At 37.2% G+C, this 25,087-nt stretch overlaps 1 protein-coding gene across 1 annotated transcript in view; it reads left to right on the forward strand.

Annotated features, from left to right (window-relative positions):
- SLC22A3 (solute carrier family 22 member 3) overlaps positions 1-25,087 on the forward strand; it is a 132,280-nt gene that overhangs the window by 76,696 nt on the left and 30,497 nt on the right. Inside the window, exons 4-5 of the mRNA XM_069070367.1 lie at positions 203-371; positions 1,456-1,573. Coding sequence (XP_068926468.1) covers positions 203-371; positions 1,456-1,573 — 287 coding nt within the window. The remainder of the gene's footprint in view (positions 1-202; positions 372-1,455; positions 1,574-25,087) is intronic.

Consider the following 25,087-nt stretch of genomic DNA (forward strand, 5'->3'; position numbering starts at 1 on the left):
GAATTTATTTAGCTGCAAACCATTTGGTTCATTATTTCAATGGCTGTGGTGGTTCTAATGCCACCAAAAACCAACAACAAGAAGAAACAAACAACCCAACAAGTGAATATATGTCTAGCACCTAATGGATGTTATTGGTCTAATGTATTTCTGTAGAATAGTTACTTTTCATTCTTAATCTATTTTGTTTTTCTCTCTTCAGTGACAGAAATGGTTGGTTCAAAACAGAGAAGGATTGTGGGAATCGTGATTCAAATGTTCTTCACCCTTGGAATCATAATTATCCCTGGGATTGCTTACCTTATCCCCAATTGGCAAGGGATCCAGCTAGCCATCACACTGCCCAACTTTCTGTTCCTTCTCTATTACTGGTAATATGGTCATGGCCATTGTTATAGTTATATATTCTTTATGGTAGTACAACACTTTGGAGTCAGAATCATAATAAAACCAAAAGTAATGGAGATTTTCCAAATTCCTCAAAAATGTGTCCTAGGTTTGAAATTTTGAAAACTAACCAAGACTTTGTTTCCCATTGTTCATTCCATCAGTTACAATCCTTCTTTACAACCTGACAAATGTCTAATGTGAAAGTATTTGAAGAGCCTATACTTGATTGCATGCCACCATGGTCGGGGGTGGGGGGAGGGAGAGGGAAGCAGGAAGAGGAGAGGGAGAAAATTTGAAACTCAAGGGAATGTGAAACTGAATCTTGTAAACTAAAAGTAACAAATTAATAAAGATAATGGACACTTGAAAAAAAAAGACAAGAAAATTAACCAAGACCATTTTGCTATATGTTGACTTCTGAAAAAGTATAAAATGAACAAAGGCATGTGTCACATTTTGTTGTTTTGTAAAATCTTACAAAATGACTATCATTAAAAAAAAACATTAAAATCAAATATATTATTCTCTTCTCTATGATCTTATTGTTGTAGATAAATTTCCTCCAGTTAACTATAGACCATTCAGAATTTATCATCTGAGATAGTTAAACAAAAGTTAACAAATTAAAAATTCATATAGAGTAGACTAAATTATTAATAGTTTAATTATTAGTTATTAAGGATTTACTCTGATCCACTTCTTCAAGCTTTCCTTCTTGGACAGAAAAGGATAGAGAGATAAAAACTTTTTCATTTCCTCAAGCTTATTCAATTTATAAAATTTATCAAATGTTTTATCATTTAGTGTGTCATCAAAAAGTCATCAAATAAATATGATTTTCCAAATATAAGCTGTCAGGAAATATCAGTCAGTGAAATTTTCCTTGGTCTACTTGCTACTGACCCTCAGAATCTTCAGAGTTTGCTTTTTGGGGGTTTTGGTTGGTTGGCTTTTTAGTCAATAGAAAGATCCCACTTGAAGAGAGGTAAAAAGAATAAAGAAAGCATACACATAAAAAAATTTGAAAAGTCTAGACATACTTCACCAACTTCCTTACTTTGCCAGGGTGGTTCCTGAGTCTCCCAGATGGCTAATCACTCGGAAGAAAGGAGAAAAGGCCCTGAAAATTATGCAGAGCATTGCCAAGTACAATGGGAAATATCTCTCACCAAATTACTCAGAGGTAATTCTATTTTATTTTCCATAGTATATCCTGTTAAAATCAGTAGATTTGTTTTCATGAAACTTATGTATTTAATAAAAAATATTTTGGGTATTAAAATAATTGTTGAAATGTCTGAATTATTTGTTTTGACTTGATCTGAAAAAGGGGTTAAAGGAGGTTGAGAGGATTAAAAGGGTTAAAAAGAGGGGTTAAAGAAGAAATATTCTATTAAACTGTATTAGCTTTTTGTTTGTGGTCAGCTGGCAACAGTTTCATGCTTTGATGTTACAATTATTTCCTTGAACACGTACCATTACATAATAGATTTCTATTGACTGTACAATTTGTACTTATGACCTATTGTTGATATAATAGTTGAGCTAAGGATTTTCCCTTAAAGTTAATGAAAACAATGTTTATCTGAAATATTTTTGAAACAGTAAAGTAAACTTTCAGTCTTTGGATTTATATGTGTTCATTCATACACTCCACAGGCATTTATTGAGTGCCTTAAGTTTGTACAGCACTGGTCTAATTGTCTTCAGTGGGAGTTATGAAAACAGTAGAAGAAATACTCTTTTTGTAGAGTATATAATCCAATTGAGAAGAGATACATGCACATCAATCCCCAAGAATTTCTTAATCATTTTCTATAAAACAGGTACTGTGTTTTAAGTACTAGGGATACAAAGAAAAATCAAGAACAATCCCTGAACACATACCCACAAGGACATTATACTCTAATGGGGAGAGTGTGTGCATACACATATACATATGTGTATGTATAATATACATATATATCCAGGTACACACATATGAGTGCATGTGTATATGCACACATACAGACACATATGAGTATACACACACAGGGTGCTCCAAAAGGCTTAGTCCAGTATATTGATGTACATATTTGAAGATGACAGTACTTACATGACAAATAAAGAGTATACGGGAGTTGACTTTAGAGGAAAAAGCATTAATAGTAGTGGGAACAAGGAAAGGTCTCTTGAAGGTGATGGAACTTGATCTGAGTCCTAAAGAAAGCTGAGGTTAGAAGGGAGAAGATTCTAGGCATGCAGGACAGCTGGTACAAAGGAAGGCAGACACAGAGTATCCTATCTGAAGAACGGCAAGTAAGCCAGTATGTCTAGGTCATAGAGTATGTAGAGGGGGAGTGATATGTTAAATGTTAAAAGACTGGAAAGATAGGAAGGGACCAGAATATAAAAATTTCAAGCGCCAAATAAAGGTGTTTATATTTGATCTTATCAGTAATAGGGAACCACTGGAAACAATTAGAGAATAAATACCAGGCAGTATATAAAGATGTGTATGATAATAAGCCATAGACTCTTAAGAACTCAGGGAATACAAACTCAGGGAAAACAAAGGGAATCAAAGATCTTTGGATGGTGGGATTAGTCAGGTAAGGTTACATGAATCTTGACTTGACTGTTAGGAACAAATAATATTTTTATTTAGTAAGATATTTCTACCAGGAGAAGCTTTTGTTGGTTAGGTTTCTTTCTTCCTATTTGGATCAGACTGCTTTAGATATCTACTTTACATCTATCTTTCAAATTATTGTGAACTGGTCAATCGTATATGAATTTAGACTTCTGCTGACTGACAAATTAAAATATCTGTTAAAATGGGAATTTTGAGGTACCATTAACCTTTGCCAATAATATAAGGCATCTTTTAATCCCTAAGTCTGTTACCTTACTTGGACAAATTTAAGACCTCTTCTCTACATAGTCATAAAACTAAACAACCTCACGGCCTATTCCTCCATTTTTGCCACCATCATAATTACTACTGCTCATTGAGGCAGTATGACATAGTGGAGTTAGTCATAAAACCGGATTTGGCTACAATGCTTACTAACTGCATGACCTTGGCCAGTCCAGGTGTAATCGGTTTGAGTTTGTTTCATAAACCATAAAATGGAGATAATTCTACCTCTCCTGCCTTGAAAGTGCCATGTAAATGTGAGCTATCATTATTATTATAATGACCTCTGAATCAGTTGTGTAGTAATATACTGTAATCACTGTTAAGCCCACCAACATGGATGCGAGGGTCTACCTTTCCATAGTCACGTCATGCCTTAAAACACTGCCTGATTTATCCAGAGTTAAAGATATGCCAAGCCTAAACCAAAGTTGGTTAGTAGTGCTATCCTTGAATCAAACAGAAATTTAAAAAAACACTAGACTTTAGATGACTCATGGAATGAAATGCCTTTGGCAAAATATAGCGCTGTAGCAACCTGTGCATTTTTTCTTATAGTAAATGCTGCTGAGAGACTGTGCCCTAGACCAGATTCACTTCCTCTTGGACATAATGCACCTAATAAAAAGGAAAGGAGCCATTTTTGTGTCTTCCATGAACCATGGCCTGGTCCTATCTATAAATAGGATATATGTTAAATAGGAAAGATAGATATAGATAGATAGATAGATAGATAGATAGATAGATAGATAGATAGATAGATAGATAGAGATATATACATATGTATATAGATATGTAACTGGTCCTAGTTTTAAGTTATAAAGTACTATAATGGTAATTTATAAAGATGACTAATAGGGAAGTAATTATATTTTTGGTGTCACTGTACTTGTGAAATACTATGAACCATCAGGAAAAGTGATGCCCCTTTCTGAGCAGGAAGATCGATGATTTCATTTAAAAGTCAAGATTTGAAAATACAGCTAAGTTTTCTGTAAGTTGTAGTAGTATGTCTGCAGAGATAATAAGAAAAAGACAGAAAGAGAAAGAATATTTGTGATGTAGAGATGCTAGGTAAACAAATCATCTTCTTCTAGAATATATTATAGTACAACTTCATTATAAACTGCCTTGTTAAAGCGTAGATCGAGTCATACTAGAGACCAAATCATGTTCTTTACATTCAAAGTGACAATACATCTCTCTCACTGTTACAGAGAATACCTTCAATAGAGAAGTGTTATTTATCTCTAAATCCCAGAATTATAGTGTAACCATGTTGTTGTATTTTTTAAACTCTAAATGTAGTCTATATCTTTATCAGTTAGAAGACCTGGATTCAAATACTGCCCTCTGTGCATATAGATGGTAATTATACCCAAAGATAGTAATAGTCTGTAATATCATATTAGTTCCTTACATTATATTTGTATAACAATATTTGGCATGTAGTGCAAAACCAAATTTTCACATTTGGATCATATTATTTCATACAAAAATTTCAGATTTTCATGACCCAGCATGGTATGATAGAAAGAGAACTGAACTTGGATTCACAGGAACTAAGTTTGAATCCTGGCCCTTCCACTAATCCCCTGGCAAATCAGTTAACCTCTCTAGCCCTCAATTCCTTCAGATGTAAAATTGGGTCTCTAGAGCCCAAAATACAGCCATTAAGTAGTGCTTGGGCACGCAGCTATTGTGGTCCAATCTATGAACTTCAGAGTGACTGGGTTTAAGTTTTTGTTAAAAAATAAAGGAGGGAAGGAAGGAAGGAAGGAAGGAAGGAAGGAAGGAAGGAAGGAAGGAAGGAAGGAAGGAAGGAAGGAAGGAAGGAAGGAAGGAAGGAAGGAAGGAAGGAAGGAAAGGAGGGTGGGAGGGAGGAAGGAATCTAGCCAGTAAACTCTAAGTTAAGTGGGTAGCTTCTGGACATCAAATTTTGCCTTCCTTAGGAGAGAAGAAGGAGAAGGAGAGGGAGAGGAAGAGGATGAGCTGAGTTACCCAACTAGCTGGGCCCAATCCAGGCAGCTCAGTCTTCTCACAGGTTGTGTTTGTCCTTCATTTTAGAAGAAGACCAAGCCATCAGGGAAATGATGACATGACTTGCAGTTGATTTTGATTTGAGTGATTGTCAATGGTAACTGTTTCTCTTTGGAAGAACAATCCTGAGGGTCTTCTCCCAGACTGATTTTGATTTTCTTTTTTTTTTTCTAATTAAAGGGGCCATCCCTTCCCTCAGTTCTTAAAGAGGCCTATTCACTGAATGGCCTTAACCTAAAAGGGCCAGGGTCTCCCATTGCATCCTGGGTCATCTCCAGTCATCCTGATGAATATCTGGTCACTGGATCCAGATGGTTCTGGAGGAGAAAGTGAGGCTGGTGACCTTGCACAGCCCTCCCTCACTCAAATCAAAGCCAACTGCAAGTCATGTCATCATTTCCCTGATGCCATGGTCCTCTTTGAAAACTAAAGGACAAACAAAACAAATGTAAACTAGGGTAACTGATCTAGGTGAATTCTCAGGTCCCTTCCACCTCTAGATATATGGTCCTGTATCTCGAATAGCAGATTGAAAATACAATGGAACAGCTGTCAGCACTTCAGAAAAATACCTTTGTTTAGCTTAATAAATCATGAATGAAAATGTTCTTAAAAGTTCTCATGGACTTGGGAAGAGAGGATTCTGTATGTAACCAGGAGAGAGTTACTACCTTTAGAAGAACTTAAATCAAGGGTTCTTTCTTCATGTCCTTTTATACTGTATTAGTTTATTCTTGATTGTGTCATTCCTTGAATGGCCAACAAAATGGACTTTTTTGCCTTAAGAATGTATCTTTTCTAACAATAAGGGGGAACTGACTGGCAAATTAAGATTATAGGAACCTTTGGAGGAGTGGCCAAGTAATATAGAATGTAATTAAATAAGAAAGGGGAGCACAGAGCAAAGTATAATGTGAATCTTAAATTTGGGAAATGCCTAGATTCTACAAAGGAAGTAGGGTCAAGGGGGATGGGAGATTCTTCAGAATTAAGTTCTGATACTGTAATCAAAAATAAATCTAATGAGAAAGAAAGGGGAGTAGAGCTAAAAAGACAGAAGTATTTGTAACCACAAAACACTGGAAACTTTCCCAGTAAAATCTCAGTAAAATTTCCCAGTAAAACAAGGATATGTTGTCTCCACACTATTTGATAGTGATTTTTAAGAAGGTTTTCTATAGCAACAAGACAAAAACAATTAAGTAAATGAGCCTTGCTAAAGAAGAGGCAAAAATCTTCCATTTATAGACAATATGGTGATTTATTTAGAGAAAAGTGTAGAAAATCAGCACAGAGGCTAATCAAAGTCTTTAATAGATTCTATATAATATCAAGATACAAATAAATCGATCCACAAAAATTATTGTTTTTTGGCATAATACTAATAAAAATCAGGAGGGGATGATAGAAGGATAAATTCCATTTATAATAATGATAAAATGCATAAAACATATGGGAATTAGCCACAAAAACACTAAATAAATAAAACTCTGAAACCTATAGAAATAAAAGACAAATATTTGGGAAGATATTCATTCACTCATGACTGTGCTAATATAATAAAATGATAATACCTAAATTAATTTACAAATTTAGTTGTTATGCCAATCAAAATATGAAAGGATTAGTTTTACCACTAAAATAATCAGAATTTAGTTGGAGGAACAAATGGTCAAGAATAAATCAATATTAGCTATATAAGAATGGTAAAGAAAATAATGGGATGGGGAGGAGAAAGCAACTTAACAAGTAAGTGATACAGTGGATAGTGTCTAACCTGAGTCAGGAGGACTTAGTTCAAATCCAGCCTCACATACTAGTTGCGTGACCCTCCCAAGTCATTTAACTTCTGTTTACCTCTGTTTCCTCAGCTGCAAATAATAGCACCTATATCCTATGGTTGTTGTGAGGATCAGATGAGAAAATAATTATAAAATGTTATATAGTACCTAGCCCATAGTGAATGCTATATAAATGTTAGCAATTATTATTATTATTATTAGCTATTAACATTACCATATCTACCTGCCATCAAAACAATATGGTAATAGTTTTTCTTAAATCTCAACAGATTAGGGAAAAAACTAGATTAGTAAGAATAAGAAGCATGACCATGTTAGCCCAGTGTTCAATAAACTCAAAAAGGGAAACTACTGAGAAAGTTTGATAAAAATGAATAAGGAAACTGAAAAGAGTTAAGTGGAAGCCCAGCATCTTATGCCATGTTACTACAATAAATTCCAAATGATTAAGCAAATAAAGTACAAGTGGCTACAAAATAAATTTTTTTAAAAGGAAATTGGAAGGTCATATCTTTCACAACCATGGTTAATGTGAAGAATTCATAATTAGACAAGGATTAGAGATTATAAAAGGAAAAATGGCCAGTTTTAACTATGGAAGCTTTTAAGTTTATACTATTAAAGCTTAAAATAGCACTAAGACTTTTGAGACAGCCTATATAAACATTGAAAACTTCAATAAAAACACAGTGCAGCTAGAATAAGAAGTAAGCCAAATGGGGGGAAAAATCTTTGCATCAAGCATCTCTGGTAAAAGTCTGACATCCCAAATATAGGGAATTGTTACAGATATATAAGGGGCAGCTAAGGGCCAGGCCTGGAATCAGGAATACTTTAGTTTAAATCCAGCCTCAAACACTTACTAGCTATGTGACCCTGGGCAAGTCTCTTGCCTCTGTTTGCCTCAGTTTCCTCATATGTAAAATGAGCTGGAGAAGGAAATGGCAAAGCACCCCAGTGTCTTTGCCAAGAAAACCCCAAATGTGGTCCTGAAGAGTCAGACATAGCTAATCAGCTAAACAACAACAACAAATATGTAAGACTGAGTCATTTTCCATTAGATAAGTGATCAAAGGGTATGAATATTTTCATAAGAAGACAAATATCAATGACTATATCAAAGAAATTCCAGTTACTAAATAAAGAGAAATGTAAAATAGAGCATACTTGAACAGTCACCTCATACTCATCAAGTTAGCAAAGAGACTCAGTAAATGTCGAAGAGATTGTGGGAACACGTACATTAATAATATGCTGTAGATTGAGATATGAGCTATTCCAACCACTCTGTAAAATAATTTGGAATTATGCTAGAAAAGTTATTAAATTGTTCATATCTCTTGGCCCATCCATTCCATTGGTGGGCATGGAGGTCAACAATACAAAGGTCATATGCATACTAAAATATTCATATCCTCTATTGCAACCCATTTGTATTAAAACTTAGTAAAGAAGTCTTGTGCTTCTTTACTAAGAAGTAAAACACATAAGAGGCTAATTGACTTACCCAAAATCATATATCTCCTTAATATTTATAGGAAGTATTCGAACCCAAGGCTTCCTGGTTCAAAATCCATTATTCTGTCCTCTATGCCTCTATGTCATTTATCTAATAAATTCAGAAGACAGCAATAAGAACTTTTCCAGCTGTTTGAGGGTAGAGGAGGAAAATAAAAAAGGGATAGCTACTTTAATTATTGGGTTTGGGATTATGGTAATAAGTGGTGAGAGAAAGGAGAGTTGATTACTTACTCAATCACCATTTTTTTAACCAAAAGAACTGACCTTCAGTTTGTAAAAACTAGGTTAAAAGTGGTCAACAAAGAACTAAATCCAAGATAAGTGTTAGGGAGAGTAAGAGAGCCCCTAACTATGCTTAATGAGCATAACTCTTATGACCCAGGCATACTGCATTCAGGATTACTTAAAAACTTCTGAACTACTCTCAATAATCTTTGAAAAATCATGGAAAATCAGTAAGGTGCCACAGGGCCAGAAATAGGCACATGTTTCCTCAGTTTTCCAGAAGAGTAAGAATTTGGATTCTTCAAATTACTATCTAATAAATTTGACATTGATTCCCTGTAAAATTTTCAAACAGTGGTATCAAACTCAAATAGTAACAGGTGCCACTAATCTGTACAGAAGAAGCCCTGCCTTAGTTTTAAAACGTGATGTTAAATATTCATTTTGTTAAATATTTCCCAATTCCATTTTAATCTGGTTCAGGCCACATTTGGGAATGCTGCTTACTACATGTTTAGCCACCAGTTTGACACCTCTGTTCTTGAATAAGTCAAAGGGGTGGTGTATAAGCACTAGAGAAATAGCAATCACTCTAAGTCATCTTGGCTAAGGTAATAGCAAGTCTTCCCAGCCCAACTCTTTCCTTTTTGAGGTAGGTTACTAGACTAGTAATCAGAAAGATGTCATATGGGGCAGTTAGGTGGTGCAGTGAATAGAGCACCGGCCCTGGAGTCAGGAGGGCCTGAGTTCAAATCCAGCCTCAGATACTTAATGCTTACTAGCCATGTGACCTTGGGCAAGCCACTTAACCCCAATTGCCCCTCCAAAAAAAAAGGACAAAAAAATATGTCATAGACATATGGCATGCCTGGACAATAGAAGGCATTTAACAGAATCTCCCACAATATCCTTGATGTAGAATGGATAAAAATACCAATAGGTGGACACAGAACTGGCGGCTGAAAAGACCTACAGAAGGGATCACTACAGAAGGGATCACCTACAGACCTACAGAAGGGATCACCTAAAGACCTACAGAAGGGATCATCTACAGAAGGGTCACTGTCAGCCTTTTAGAGAAAGCTTTAAGGGAGTGCCTAGCCTTTCAGTCCTTCCTCTTCTGAAAGGGACTTTAGAAGTCATCTAGCCTGGTGCTTCTTAAGCTGTGGTTCATGACTCCATATGAAAAATTTGGCAATAGTAAAATGTTTCTGAATGGGCCACAACCAAAAATTAATTAAAAATCAAATATGTAATAAATTTAAGGTGTTTCTGGGAACACTTTCCTGGGCTGAATCACGCAGCTTCACCGCAGCCTTGGTACTGAATACACAGCATGAGCACTTTGCACTGTGCATGCCTTCATGCCACACAATGCCAACGGACACGGGCAAAACTTGAAAAGGGGTCACAAGTGGAAAAAGTCTAAGAAGCCTGGAAGTCAGGCTGCTTCTCTTTACTGCTGAGGAAAGAGAAGCCCAGAGATTTTAAATGACTTGGCCAAGATCCAACAGCTAGGAAGTGGAGGAACCAAAATTCAAACCCAGGTCTCCTAAGTCTAGTGCTTTTCCATGGTAACTTTACAACTTTTTCTAAATTAATGATACAGTGCTAGGAAGGATGGGCTATGCATATTACATGAAAGAATCAGCTTCTGAAAGAATCATCCATCAAACCATACCCTCAAAGAGACCAATTCTAATAAAATGGAACTTATTTTGCTCCAGAGATATGGTTTTTAATCAGCATATGGAATTCCTATTGTGGAAACTCCCACCACTGAGGGAAATATTGAACTCTTCTCTGATTTGTAGGCTCACTGGGTTAATGAGAAGTTAAGTAATTTGCTTAAGGCCATAACAGTATGTGGTAAAGATAGAAGCCAGACCAAGGTCTTTTTGACTAGAAGGTCAACTTTCCATTTACTAGGCTAACCTGCATCTCCTCAGGTGAAATTTAATAGGAATAAATGTTAGTTCTGTGACTGTACAAATAAAGGACATGGGAAGGCAATAATGAGACAATGGATCATGAAAAAAAAGCTGAAGGTTTTGATAGAATGAAAGCTCAGTGTGAGACAACAGAGTAATGTGGCAGTTCAAATAATCTAATGTTGTGTTAAGTTAAATTAATAAAAGGATTGTGTCCTAAAGCAGAGAGATAATAGTCCCACTGTGCTCTGCCCTGGTCCAAGCCTAACTAGAGTATCGTGTTCAGTTTCTAGTACTTTAGAAAGGATAATGACACACTGTAGGTGGGGCCAAGAGGATGTACCAAAAAGCACAGAAGCTGACCTGAGCAAACAAAAGGAGGTGGGTGGTGCAGTCATGTAGTGGGTTCAGCAAGTAGATCAGTTTGGTTGGACCCTGCAATACATGAAGTCGAGTGAGATCATTCTGCAAAAATAGATTGGAAGCAGATAATGTAGCCCTTCAAATGCCAAAAGAGAAGTGTATATTTGATCATAGAGGCAATAGAGGGCTATGGAGTTTTCTAAAACTACAAAGTGACAGTCAGACCCATGCTTTGCTAATAGCCTGCATTTACATAGCTACTTAGAGTTTGCAAAATACCTTGTTTGGTACTCACCACAACCCTATAAAGACGAGAAAAACTGAGACCAAGAAGTTAATTGATTAGCCTGCCTAGGGTCATACAACTAGGAAATTACTGAGATGGAATTTGAACCCAGATCTTTCTAACTGCAGGTTCAACACCCTATCTACTGTACCATTTCAGTAGTATTGTATTGTAGGGAGGACAGATTGGAAAGAAACACTATTGACAACTAATCTGGAGGTCCTCCTATCCCACACTAATGCTATTCAAATGAATTACTTTTGTTTAATCAAGACAGTATTGAGCAAAAAGGAAGAGAAGTGCCTATGAAAATGAAATAGAATTTTATTAAATGGCTTCTTAGAAGGAGATAGATTAAAAAGATCTTCCCCATGCTCATTCTCCAGAGTTCTGTGACTGGACCCTAAGTTGGCATCCTGTTACAACAAACACAGCCAGAATAGCTCCTAGGAGAGTTTAACCATGAATGGATTCTGGGAAGGGGGGCATTCCAAAGTTCCCAACACTCTCCATCTTGTGGGGTCAGCAGAATCAGACTGACTGGTTGACCATACAAATTTTTAGAACTCCTTACCATGCAGTAGGACATTGAGACATCTTTCTCCCATTCATCCCATTCTTGTATTTCTACAGTGTACTAATGTATGCTGATTTATAAGCTGACACAGCACATTCTGTTTCATCTAGAGAAAAAAAGTAAGCCAAAACTAGCCTCTATACTAATAAAACATTCAACCTTGATTTTCTTTACACTAATGATTCATTTAAAATATCAGAAAGATTAGTTGTTGAACATCATGGTGATTGTGATGTAAACCTATTTAATTTACTTTGTCTACAAACTATTAAACCAGCAACCTATTAAATGCTGAAAATTTTAATGATGTAGTGGCTAGATGGCACAGTGAATAGAGCACTGGCCCTGGAGTTAAGAGGACCTGAATTCAAATCCAGACTCAGACACTTAACACTTATTAGCTGTGTGATGTTGGGCAAGTCACTTAACACCAATTGCCCTGGCTTCTCCCCTCCAAAAACAAACAAAAATTTAATCATAAGAACTAACTCCCTCTCTTCTTTTTCTCTTCCTCTCCCATTCCCTTCCTTTCTTTCCCCTTCCTTCCTCTTTTTCTCTTTCCATTTATACATACCCGCATACATGCAACACACATATATGTACATGCATTGTATGTTTTTGTGCACGCACACACACATATTAAGTAATACCAATTAGGGAAGACAGTTTTTTTTGGTATGTCCACAAGGTACATACCACTGTACTACATTCTTGGTAAACCCTCTGCCTTCCCCATTTAGAGAGCCAAGAGTTCTTAGTTCTTGACTTGGCTTCTGTATTACTGGCTCAGTATCATCTTTTCTTTAAAAATGAGAAAATTCCAAGCTCTTTGTGAATGTATAACCTGCAACTTCAATGACAAACAACACAAACTTCAAAAGCACCTAGGCATTTGTCTTTGAAGTTGCTTCTGGTAACTACCTTGTATATATTTGTATTTACCAATTTTACATTTATGCTACATGTACTTATTTGTATCTTTATTGTCTCATTCATCAGAATATAAGCTTCTATCAAGTAAGGATTTTTTCAGTCTTTGTTCTTATATCCCCAACACCTAGTACTATGCCTGGCATATAGTAAATGCTTAATTAACATTTGTTGATTAACTGGAAAGAGATACGATCTAGACCACAAACCATTTAAACTCCCTATGCATAGCCTGGAAATTGACTAGCAAAGACAAAAGTTGTGCTTAAATGTAATTGAATAACCAATCAGAAATTGCCTATAATATGGAAGAAAAAGTATTGGGACCACATTTACCACAAGCCCAATTTTAGGTGTAGGGGTTAGGTAAAGAAAGCTGTGAAGGTACAACTCTAGGTAGTAGCTTACTATTGTTAGAATCACCATGAACATCTTTTTTTTTCCCTTTTGGATGATACAAATAAAATGGAAGATAATGATAAGTAGTAATAATAACTAGCATTTATATGATGCTTTAAGGTTTGCAAAGCACTATGAAAGTTTTATCTCATTTGAACCTCACAACTCTGAGAGGTAGCTGCTATTATTATCTCCATTTTACAGATGAGATAACTGAGGCAGACAATTTAAGTAACTTGCCCAGGATTACACAGCTGGTAAGTGTCTGAGGCAGATCTTGAACTCAGGTTTTCCTATCTCTAGATTCAACACTGTTATCTCCTGTAGCACCTAGATCCATCCATTAAATAATAGGATGGAGAACTCCTGGCCAATTGATCCATGGCCTCACATGTGGAAGCAACAGGTTCTAGTAGAAAGAGTGCTGTACTTGGGAGTTATATACCTTGAGTTCAACAACCGGTTCTGCCACACTGTTCTGAGTTTGAATCTTAGCATATGTATTCACAACTTCTCTGGGCCTCAGTTTCCCTATCTATAAAATGAGAAAACCAGGCAATATGAGCTCTTAGATTCCATCACACACTAGATCAATCTTACTTTTTGTCCAATCATGTACCAGATAATCAGAATTGTAAAAGCCTGAGATTAGGAAAAATAAACTCAATAGAAAAGTTACCATGATACTTGGTTATTTTTCCTCTTCAGAGTTTTAATGGGTTTGTACTGTTTGAGTGAATAATGGGAGACAATAGTAATAGAAAAAAGAGAAAGTGATTGAGAGAATGCTCTGAGAATTTCCCAGATTGCAGAAGGATCTGGGAAATAAAGATCCCAGAATGTGTGAAAGAGTTGTAGTTTGTCCCAAATAGGAGAACTTTTTCAGGAAGGAGAAAATGGGAGTCAGGAAAAGGAGACTGGACCCAACAACTGAGCTTTCTGTTGAAAGGAATTTTCTTCTTCTCTATCAGTGGTAATAGAAGTAGAAGGAACTCTAAACCCATAGAGTGGGTCATGAAACAGCTGGAGTCTATGGCCCCCATTTTATGCACTCACTCATTTGTGGGGGGTAAACTTGACCTTAGAATAAAAACCTTTTTTAATGGTTTGTGATGAACACAAATCAGATGTAGTCAGTCAATAAATTTAGTACCAGTTGTGTGCAGAGCACATGTGAAATTAGGTCAGATGTTTCCTTGGGACCCTTGAAGAAGCTGGGGTGTCATAAATGCCCTGGAAACAACTTTAAAGATCTCATACATTTCCGCTAATTCAATAAAATGAACCAGAGCATGACCTATCCTTATATCTCTGACCTTGAAAGCAGTTTTCCATGTTACAGCAGTTCAAAGAGCTGAACAACCTTTGTATACAATCATCTTACTATCTTAAAAAGTGACTCTTTGTTTTCCTTTTTACTTAAGCTTAAGAGCTCCCGTACAATATATTTTATAGTGTGGGTCTTAAGGAAACATTGAGGGAACTGGGAAGTCTGGAAATGACACTGCAGTATGACTAGCAGATTGCCAGTTTTTGCTGCTTTTCTACATAGTCTATTCATAGTCAATTCTATACAGAATCCTGCTTTTGTATAAAAAAATATGAAATAGGAGGGTCTACCACATATGCTCTTTTCCTGAAATTTTGTAAAGCACTTTGATAATATAATTTGACTGAAAACATTCCCTTTATAAACTTTAATAAGTCAACAAACATCTGTCATAGAAATATTTCTTTAAAAAAATAATGAGATAGGGGCAGCTAGGTGGTGCAGTGAATAGAGCACTGACCCTGGAGTCAGGAGGACCTGAGTTCAAATCCAGCCTCAGATACTTGACACATTTACTAGCTATGTGACCTTGGGCAAGTCACTTAACCCCAATTGCCTTGCCTTCTTCCCTCTTATGCCCCCCCCAAATAATAATGAGATAGAAATGTGTTTTGCATGACTACACATGTATAATCTATTTCAAATTGCTTGTCTTCCTAATGGGGAGGGAGGGAGAGGAAAGAATTTGGAAAACTTGAATTTTAAAAAATTTGAAATTTGGGGGGGGAAAGAATGTTAAAATTGTTTTTACATGTAATTGGGAAGAAAATAAAATATTAAATTAAAAAAATTAAATAATGAGAAATAGAATGGTGTCTTTGACAAAGAGCCGCCCCCCCCCCCAAGCCAGGAAGACCTGGGTTAAAGTTTTTCCTCTGACACATGCTGGTTGGATGATACTTACTAAATCACTTAATTTTTCAGTGATCTAGGCAACTTTCTAAGACTCCAAGTTGTAAAGATGGTATCAGCCTGCATTGGTTGAGAAAATTTCCTCATCTGGAAGTTCCTTTTGCAGTGAAATCATAGGTTCATTCATATACCTATCCCTATTGAAGAGAATTCAGATCAGAACATATGCTTTATCTGGGGGTTCACATGTCTAGTAAACTAGCCAATGTGAATTCAATGTAGATCATTTCAAGTCCATTTTACAGTATTGTCATGGGTGACTAACAAAAAAAATCAGATTACCCATAAAACAAAGGCACCATACATATATCATTAGTTATCAACCTCATAAATTTACTTTTTTGAAAAGCCTTGGGGCTGCTAGGTGGCACAGTGAATCGAGTACCAGCCCTGGAAGTCAGGAGGAGGACCTGAGTTCAAATCCAACCTCAGATACTTAACACTTACTAGCCATGTGACCCTGGGCAAGTCACTTAACCCCAATTGCCCTGCCTTCCCCCCTCCAAAAAGAAAAAAAAATATGTCCTCAAAGGATGCCCAGTTTCAGATGTATTTCCTAGGGACCCCAAACAATGATTTCCTTTTCTTTGCCTTCCCTTTACTTCATATCCTCTTAATTTCTGCCTCATTTTTTAAAGTTTTGCGGGGGTTGTTAGCAATTTTCAGCTGAAATACAGCTTGCTAACTAATCTGGTGTATACTTTCATCTATGTTACTTTATTAGAACAAAAAATTATTTTCCCTCGTTAGTTGGGAAATATTTAAGATTAATGTATAGTTAATTATTCTGTTTGGGAGAACATTTCAGAATGTTTTACCCTGGGCATTGCTTGCACATAATTAAAAACTTAATCTTGGATAATTTGGAAAACATTCTAATTGCAGTTTAGACCAGTCTAGCTGTTAACTGTGGCATTAAATATGTTTTTACAGAAATGTAGGGAAGAGAGCTGTATTGTCTGTTAACTCAGTGCAGCATTGTTTTACACAATTCTTTAGGCAGCTAGATGTCATAATGGATAGAATACTTACCTTGAGATCAGAAAGACCTGACTTAAAATTCTGCTTCAAGTGCTTTCTAGCTGTGTGACCCTAGGGAAAGTCACTTAACTCCCATTTTCTCATCTGTAAAATGGGAATGGGCAACTATCTCCCAAGTTCTTGTGAGGATTAAATGAAGCACTTGGCAAGCCTTAAGAAATTATGTAAATGTTAGTTGTTAGTGTTATTTAAAGTTTGGAGGTCAGGTTAGTATACTTTACCCTCTCTATTAACTACAACTATTACATTTGCTATTTCTTCATAACAATCTCCTATCTATCTGCCACCCCTCTAGGAAATTCTGTGCTTTTAACCATTAGGTAGTCTTCTACTGAACAATAACTGACTTTCTCCATATCTTTCATTACTTACTCAGAATTAGTGAGAAACCTTTAGGTCCAAAACTCTAATAGTGAAATGATTCCAAGTTCTATACCTTTCCAAAGACTAAATTGAAAGGACTTGATGTTTCTTTTTGACATTTTGAAGTCTTTGACAAAGATTTTTGATGGTAAGTATTTTTACCAAGTATGCTTTACCCATTTCCACTAATGTCCTATGATACCTAAACTAGACATGTAGACCCTTGGACTCAAGGGTCCAGTAGGACTCAAGCTGTGTCAGCTATTTAGCAGGCCTAGGAGAAGCTTGAAATATGAACCTGTCAACAGACTCTTTTTTGTCCAAGTATTGCACCAACCTAAGTTCAGGAAAATGAGCCTTATAGAGAGAAAGCTGGCCACCAGGTGATATTCTGCATGAACTTAGTGACAGAGACTCTTATGGAACGATAGATCCTAGAACACTTTGGAAAGGCTTCTTACCTTTCTTGGCTTGGATACTGCTACCCAGAGCAGCAGGCAGGGCATCTCAATCAGACTGTGTGTGGACCTTGTCAGTTGTAGGGGCCCCATAACAATGAATCATTGATCATTGGACATCTTGAAGTGTTTTAATCAATTGGATCCAACTAATATAGAATGAAGCTGAAAGCCCTTGAGATAGAGAGGGAAAACAATATTTGGAGTATATGGAAGAAGTAAAAATACGGTGAATTCCAACATGTTACCTAATTCACTCCAAATTAACTTTTGATCTTTTCATTTTCATACTTTTCATCTTAAAGCCTATTCGTTCTGTTAAAGCAAAGCAATACTTAACTGCTTCTCCATCCATGATATAGACTTGTAGAATTACATAGAGTTCCCGATGGGGAAGATCACGAAAGAAACCAGGGCAAAATAGGTTATATTTTGCGGCAATTTGCTATGTGTGTTCAAGAACTGTTGGGAATAATCATAGGAGTAACAAGACAGTCTGGTCCTGAAACAAGAAAACCCTAATGCCACAGTGAGACTGGTAATTCCTACAGATAAGGGAAACTCTTAAGATTTCTTCCTTTACTACCAAGTGAAGACCACAACTGAACAACAGAGTTTTGCCTGCCTTGTCAGAAAACAATCATGTTGCTGATAGAGCAGTGACTGAATTCACCTTCTGGTAGAAGAAGGATGCCTACTTGCAGAAAGCAGTAGAAGGATCCCAATGGATAGCAACCTCTTGGACATAGGAAAATGTAAAAGTAGTAACAGTATCTGAAGCCGCCAATAGAGAAGTACCTCCTGGAACTGTTGATTGGGACTTGAAGTGGGAACAAAATCCCTGTATTTGGAAATATAGTTGTGAATTTTACATTGGTCTTTGGGAGATGATTGCTCATTTGAGCTTTCTCCCATAATAAAACTTTATACTATTGTGAGCTATGTGCTTACAACAATGTACTATGTGTACTCTCTAGAAATGTTTCCAAGTTACCTTGGGTAGCAGCATATAAGCCCAGAAAAGTAGGAAATCTTCCTAAAGTGCACCTGGGTCTCTGTGCCATAAGAATCTCACTAGGTTTACATATGGTGTCATAAAGTAAATCTATCTTTATATCATATCCCCCAACAAATCTCTAAGCTCCACGAGGAGGGGGGAAAGCATTTCTATAGTGCCTACTATGTGCCAGGCACTTAGAAAATACCGCTTTTTACACATATTGTTTCATTTGATCCTCACAGAAATTTTGGGAGGTAGGTGCTATTGTTATGTCTATTTTCTGGCTGAGGAAATTGAGGCAGAAGTTAAATGACCTGCCCAAGGTCACACAGCTAGTGTCTGAGAATAGATTTGAACTTGGGTTTTCCTGACTCCAGGCTTAGGTGATACTCTGTGCCACAAGCTGCCTTCAGTGAGGGTAGAGGAATAATTTAATCTAAACTCTGTACATTCCCCATCAACTAGAATAATCATCTGAACACAGGCTCTTCATCCCTACTGAACAGAAGATGCATGCTCCAACAATGTCAAAGGACCCACTTGAGGTCCCTCTGAATAGTACACTAGTTTATATTCTTCTTAGTGCCACTGCACACACACACTCCCCATACTCCCACCCCCAGTGTCTTTACTAGGTCCTTCCCAGTAGTTATAATCTGAAAATATTCTCAAAGCAGGATAGTAGAATCTTAACTGAGAGATGAACCCACAGTCTCATCAGGCTTTAGTTTTCTCGTCTGTTAAATGGACATGTTAGCCTAGATGATCTCTAAGTTCTTGTCCTTCTCTAACTTCAAATCTTTTGGTCCTGTGACCTTAAGCTTCTACCCACAGAAATGGATGCATCACAATAAAGCAACAGAAGCTTGGAAATTGGAGGCAGAGAACTTGGATTCCAGTCCTGACTGTGCTTCTCACTACCTGTGTGACCTTGGGCAAATCACTTAATCTTTCAAGACTTCCATTCTTCATCTCTAAACAAAAGGTGTTAGATTTTAGGGTTCTTTCTAGCTCTAAATCTAGATAGAATAAATATCTAGATCAATGAGAGAAACAGACAGAGATATAGAGACAGATAAAAGGGAGGGAGGAAAAGAGAGAGATGGAAAGAGGGGAAAGACAGAGAAAGAGAAATTGACAAGAGGGAGGGAGAGAAGGAGAGAGATGGAGTGAAGCAGAGAGAGACACAGAGACAGAGAGATTTTTATTAAGTATTTACTATGTGCCAGGCCCTGTACTAAGCACTAGGGATATAAATATATGCAAGCAAGTCAGTCCCTACCCTCAAGGAGCTTACATTCAGATGGAAAAAGACATGAAAGGAGAGCAAGAAAGGGAAGTGAGGGTGAAGAAGTTAACATCCACTTAGCTACATGGTATGGAAATGGCCAGGAAAGTGACCTGGCTCCCAACAAGATAAATGAAAGTTCACCTATGAAAGTCAAATGGCAAAGCCACCAAACTCTTCTGCATCAAGATCACAACTTTATTCACTGAAAGTAAGTTGACTGACTTGAAGATTTTTAATCTTTCATTCCTGAGATACATTATACACCCAGTAATCTAAAATGCTACAGAATAGACCCCATTCTCTCTTCATTTTCTTAAGTCTATGGATCTCTGGGGATGGGGGGGGGGGAGCCTGAAGAGCTTCTCTGGCTCCCAGGTGCTGAGGAGGAATCAGAGAATCTCTGAGGCCCCTTTGAGTCCCAGAATTCTGGGACAGAACTTAGAAAGAATTCATCTGCTCTAACCGTACATTTCTATGACAATTCGGGAGAAGGCTAGAAGAAAATGGTCTTGAGATCAGACTTGTTTGACTCTGAATGTGACTTTGGTTTTTATTTACATTTTCTTTTAGATTACTCTTTGTTCTTCTGCTCTTCGAGTAGTGTTTGATTCGGGAGACATTAAGATTGTAAGGTTCTTGAGGGAAGGGACTGTCTTTTGCCTCTTTTTGTACCCCCAGCACTTAGCACAATGCCTGGCACATAGTAGACCCTGTTGTTACTGTTTGTTTTTGTATCACATCAATCGTGTCTCTGACTCTCCATGACCCTATTTGGGGTTTTCTTGGCAAAGATACTGGAGTGGTTTGCCATTTCCTTCACCAGCTCATTTTACAGATAAGGCAAAGGCTAAGTGACTTGCCCAGGGTCACACAGCTAGTAAGGGTCTGAGGCCAGATTTGAACTCGGGTTTTCCTGACTCCAGGCCCGGCTCACTCTCTGTTATACCACCCAGCTGCTCCAAAGTAGACACATAATAAATGTTTATTGAATTAATGAATAATGGAATGCTACCCTACAGATTAGATTCCTTACATAAGTCTTAATGCATCTGATTAAACATCATAGATACCAGAGCATGTATATTTTGTTTTTACATACAGTGTTTTGAAACATTCTTATTTCAAATAATGAAGGCTTGCTAATACTCTAAACTTTCTATTTATTGTGAAGACTGTTATCACTACATATAACTATATGAATGAGGGGGATAAAGTATTATACTAAATTTATGTTCTTTATCCCTCTAAAAGTTATTATTAATTTATCAGAGTCATTTATATTGGATTTTAAAGCTTAAGAATTGTATGCCCCCTTTCCCCTACCTGTCACCCTGCTCGAACTTGGTAAATTCTTAAATTTGTTTTTAAGAAATGTTCACACACATGACCTATGCTTCCCACAGCTGCAGCTGGTTAACCTTAGCTAATATCCAGGCTGCACTTTGGATCCCCCCATGGGACCTTTTGGATAAATGCACTTTTTGCTGTTCTAGGCAACATGCCCAGCAGAGTGTGGGATGAGGGAGGGAATCTCTCCACCCAGGCAAAAAACTAATGGCACCATGTTTCTTCTCTCCATCGTGTCTTAACAAAAGCTCTGGCCTAGGGCCCAAAATAGTCCACATAACTTTTATTACAACAAACCATTTAGACAGGCATTAAGTTCTCATATTGATGTTAATGTGAGCATTTCTATTCCACTAAGTCACCTATGTGTTGAACATTAAAAGTACACTTTTGGAGTAAAGTGAGGTGAACTCTTCTAAGGAACTAAAAAGAAATCACTTGGTAAAGTCTTGTTCCGGTATAGTTTGCACTAGCTGACTTCTGTTGTCTCTTCAAATACCAAAGGGTTATGAATCTGTGATTTATGTAGGGGACTACCATAAAACCATCTCCATTTTATGATACAATGACACTTCTAGGGGGGTTTCTGGAAAATAGTGCTATCATGCATAGGATGTCACTGGAAAATTGGGCTTCAGGAAAAGCAATCTAATTCTGCAAATGACATTAATTTCTCTTTTTCTTTCCCTATCTGAGGTCACTAAGTGCTTTAAAAACCTCTTGATAATATGACTTTGAAAGATACTAATAGCATCCAAAAGAAAAATTATGCCTCGTTTAGCTCTCAAACGCACACAGATGCATGATAGATTATCCACCACCCAACAAGGTCTCCAACAAGGACCATGTGTTATATTCCTCTTTGTAACTCAGTGCCTAGCACTGAGTTGTTCATAAAATAAGTACTTAATAATGATTTTGAACAAATGAATTAATAATAATATTAGACTCTGTCAAATGAATTCCATTTTTTATTCATCACTATCTTCATTATTGTCCCGAGATTATTCTGGTTATGGGAAAAGCACTCCTTTGACTACCTATGTTTTTCCAACTATCAATAAGTAATGTATCTATTGGCATATTTGTGAAAAGTGACACATTTTTATATGGACCCTGCCTACCAATCCAAAAGATTAAGGATATAGATATTTCTCACTTAAAAAAAAACCCAAATGTAAAATATAGAACTAGAGGACAATTCTTTGCACTAAAAGATTGACAGACTACCTTAAAAGCAACTTCCCTCATATGACGATATATTTGTTCACAGATTTTTTATCTAACATTCTGTACTCCTTTATGTGCTTAAGTTTATTAAATTTTTGTTTAAGTTTATCTTAATAAGTTTTTCTATGTACATGTCTAATCATTCTTACTAGATTGTAAGTCCCATGAGGGCAGAGACCATTTCTTATGTAAATTTTGTGTTTTCTTCATTGCCTACTGTAGCACTTTGAGAATGGTGTTTATTGAATGAATGAATGTGTGAATCAATTACTAACAGGGAGACTAAAGGTCAGTTTTCTCACTTGTAAGATGAGGGCTTGGACTAGATGAAATCTAAGGTTGCTTCCAATGCTTAATTTGTAAACCTGTTACCTATACAATACTGTACATTAGTTGTCAGTGTGGAAGGAGGTGTCTAGTAAACCCCAACCCCCATTCCTTTGGCTGTTCAACCTCCACTTGCGCCCTCCTGCCTCCTGAATGGGCTGCCCCAAGGACTTGTCTATGGCAGAGGGATCCTGCTTGGAGTGAAACACCCCCTCTGGGCCTCCTGAGACACAGTATCATCCATCACCTGCCATGAGTTTGGGCTTTGAGGGAGAACTTCAATCATTTTAGTCACCTGTCCCCATTGACCTCTCTTCAGTCTGCTTTTCCTGAATTCATTTACCAGTGGTTAGCATATACTTCTTCATATTCCAGTGATTCTGAACCCCAACTGCTTGTGTACAGACCCTGTCTGCCATCCCCAACTGCCTGTTCCCTTACTCCTAACCCACCTACCCCCCAAGAAAGTCCCTTTCCAGATGTGCTTTCATTAGTGCCTGATCTACAATTAAACTTTATTTTTCATCTTAAATATCCTCTTTTTTTTCCCTTCCATCTTCTGCCACTCACTGAAGCCTGGCTTCCACCTGATAACATCAAATCTGGCACTGACTGCACTTTCATTCATACCCTGACTCATTGGTTGCAATGATAGGTGATAACTCCCTGCTTCACACTGTCCCTTCCCAGTTGTCCTACCACCACTACTAAGTAGTCTCTCCTCCTCTGAGGTCCATGCTGTCCAAAATTATCACCCAACTCAGATCCAGTTAGCCATTATCTCTTGTGCCATCTCTCTGTCCAAGACAGATTATCTCTCCTTGTTCAATGAGTTCAATGTCTGACTCAGTCTTTCTACCCCATTTCCTGCCCTCATTTTTTTAAATCCTTTTTGGAGGGGGTAGGGCAGGGCAATTGGGGTTAAGTGACTTGCCCAAGGTCACACGGCTAGTAAGTGTTAAGTTTCTGAGGCTGGATTTGAACTCAAGTCTTCCTGACTCCAGAGCTGGTGCTCTATTCACTGCACCACCTAGCCACCCCTCCTGCCCTCATTCTAGAAGATTTCAAAATACATATTAATGTTCCCTCAACTACCCTATTTACCCCATTCCTCTTTCAACTCAGTTCCCATGACCTGTTCTTCCATTCTGCGTCAGCTACAGAGAGATCATTATATCCTTGAATTTGCCATCGCTCATAAGTGTTAACCATTTCTCTGTTCATGAACTCCAGATTTCCTTTATCTGAGCAAAGTCTTTTATCATTTCATTTTGCCCTGGCCCTTACAACCCCAACCCTGTTTTCTGTCCCTCTTCAGCTCTTTCCCAGGCCATCAACCCTGCCTGCACTGGCTACACTTTCCCTTTATCAATGCTTTGGTGATGAAGTTCAACCATACTCAAATCCCTTTCTCCTCTTTTCTATTGCCAGACATGCTTTCATTTCCATCTAACCTTGGATTACTGTGATCATCTGTCTCTTTCTTTCCTATTCACATGACACTGAGTGAAGTTGGAGAAAAATCCCTAACCATGCTGACCAGGTCTACCACAGATTTATGCTGCATAATCTCAGTTGAGAACTCACTGCAAAAAACCAATCCTTTTACAACATTCTGGTCATTTCATTATCCCACTTATCACAGTGATTTTTCCAAAACTGCATCTCTCCTCAGTCTTCCCATGGCTCTCCTCCTCCTAACCCTCCTAGCTGAAAATCTTGTCTCATATTTCACTGCAAAAATTGAAGCCATTAGCTTTAGAGTTCCACCTTCTTCCTTATTCCTCATCTCACATTACTCATGTGTCTTTATCTATCTCCTTCACATTTGACATGAAAAATAGCCCTTATCTTTGTCAAAGAAAATGATAGATACATAGATACAAATATTCACCCATACATATATATTGATATTGAGCTATATGTCTCTGTGTATGTGTGTGTGAATATATATACACAGAAGCTCTCTTTCCTGTTCTGCTTCCCTTAAAAAAAAAAACACACACTACTCACTATTGCCCAATATTTCTCCTATTTATTTAGTTTTATGCATTGAAAAACATTATTCTGAGAAAGGGTCCTTATGTATCACCACACTATTAACAGGAAGGGGGGGGGGTGCTGATAGCACAAAAAAAGGCAAGGAATCCCTGGTCTAGGATAAAGGTCTCAGTTCCATGTGCCTTATTTTCTCTACAAAGACAGAAGGCTTAAAAATACAGATTGTAAATAAATATTATAAAAATGCCCTGAACACCCAGACCATCTGTTGCTAAGTAAACTGGAGGTTAGACTCCCAGTCATTTGAATCTATTATAACCAGTTATGCACAGGTTTCCCTCCCTCCCACTTTCACCTCACTTTCTGAAACAAACAAACAAAAAAAAACATTCTGGATGCAGTTTGAATGATCTTATCTTTATCT

The sequence above is a fragment of the Petaurus breviceps genome, unplaced genomic scaffold, assembly GCF_028583685.1.
Source record: "Petaurus breviceps papuanus isolate PSGF00001 unplaced genomic scaffold, PetGlider_PUasm1.0 90808, whole genome shotgun sequence".
NCBI lineage: Eukaryota > Metazoa > Chordata > Mammalia > Diprotodontia > Petauridae > Petaurus > Petaurus breviceps.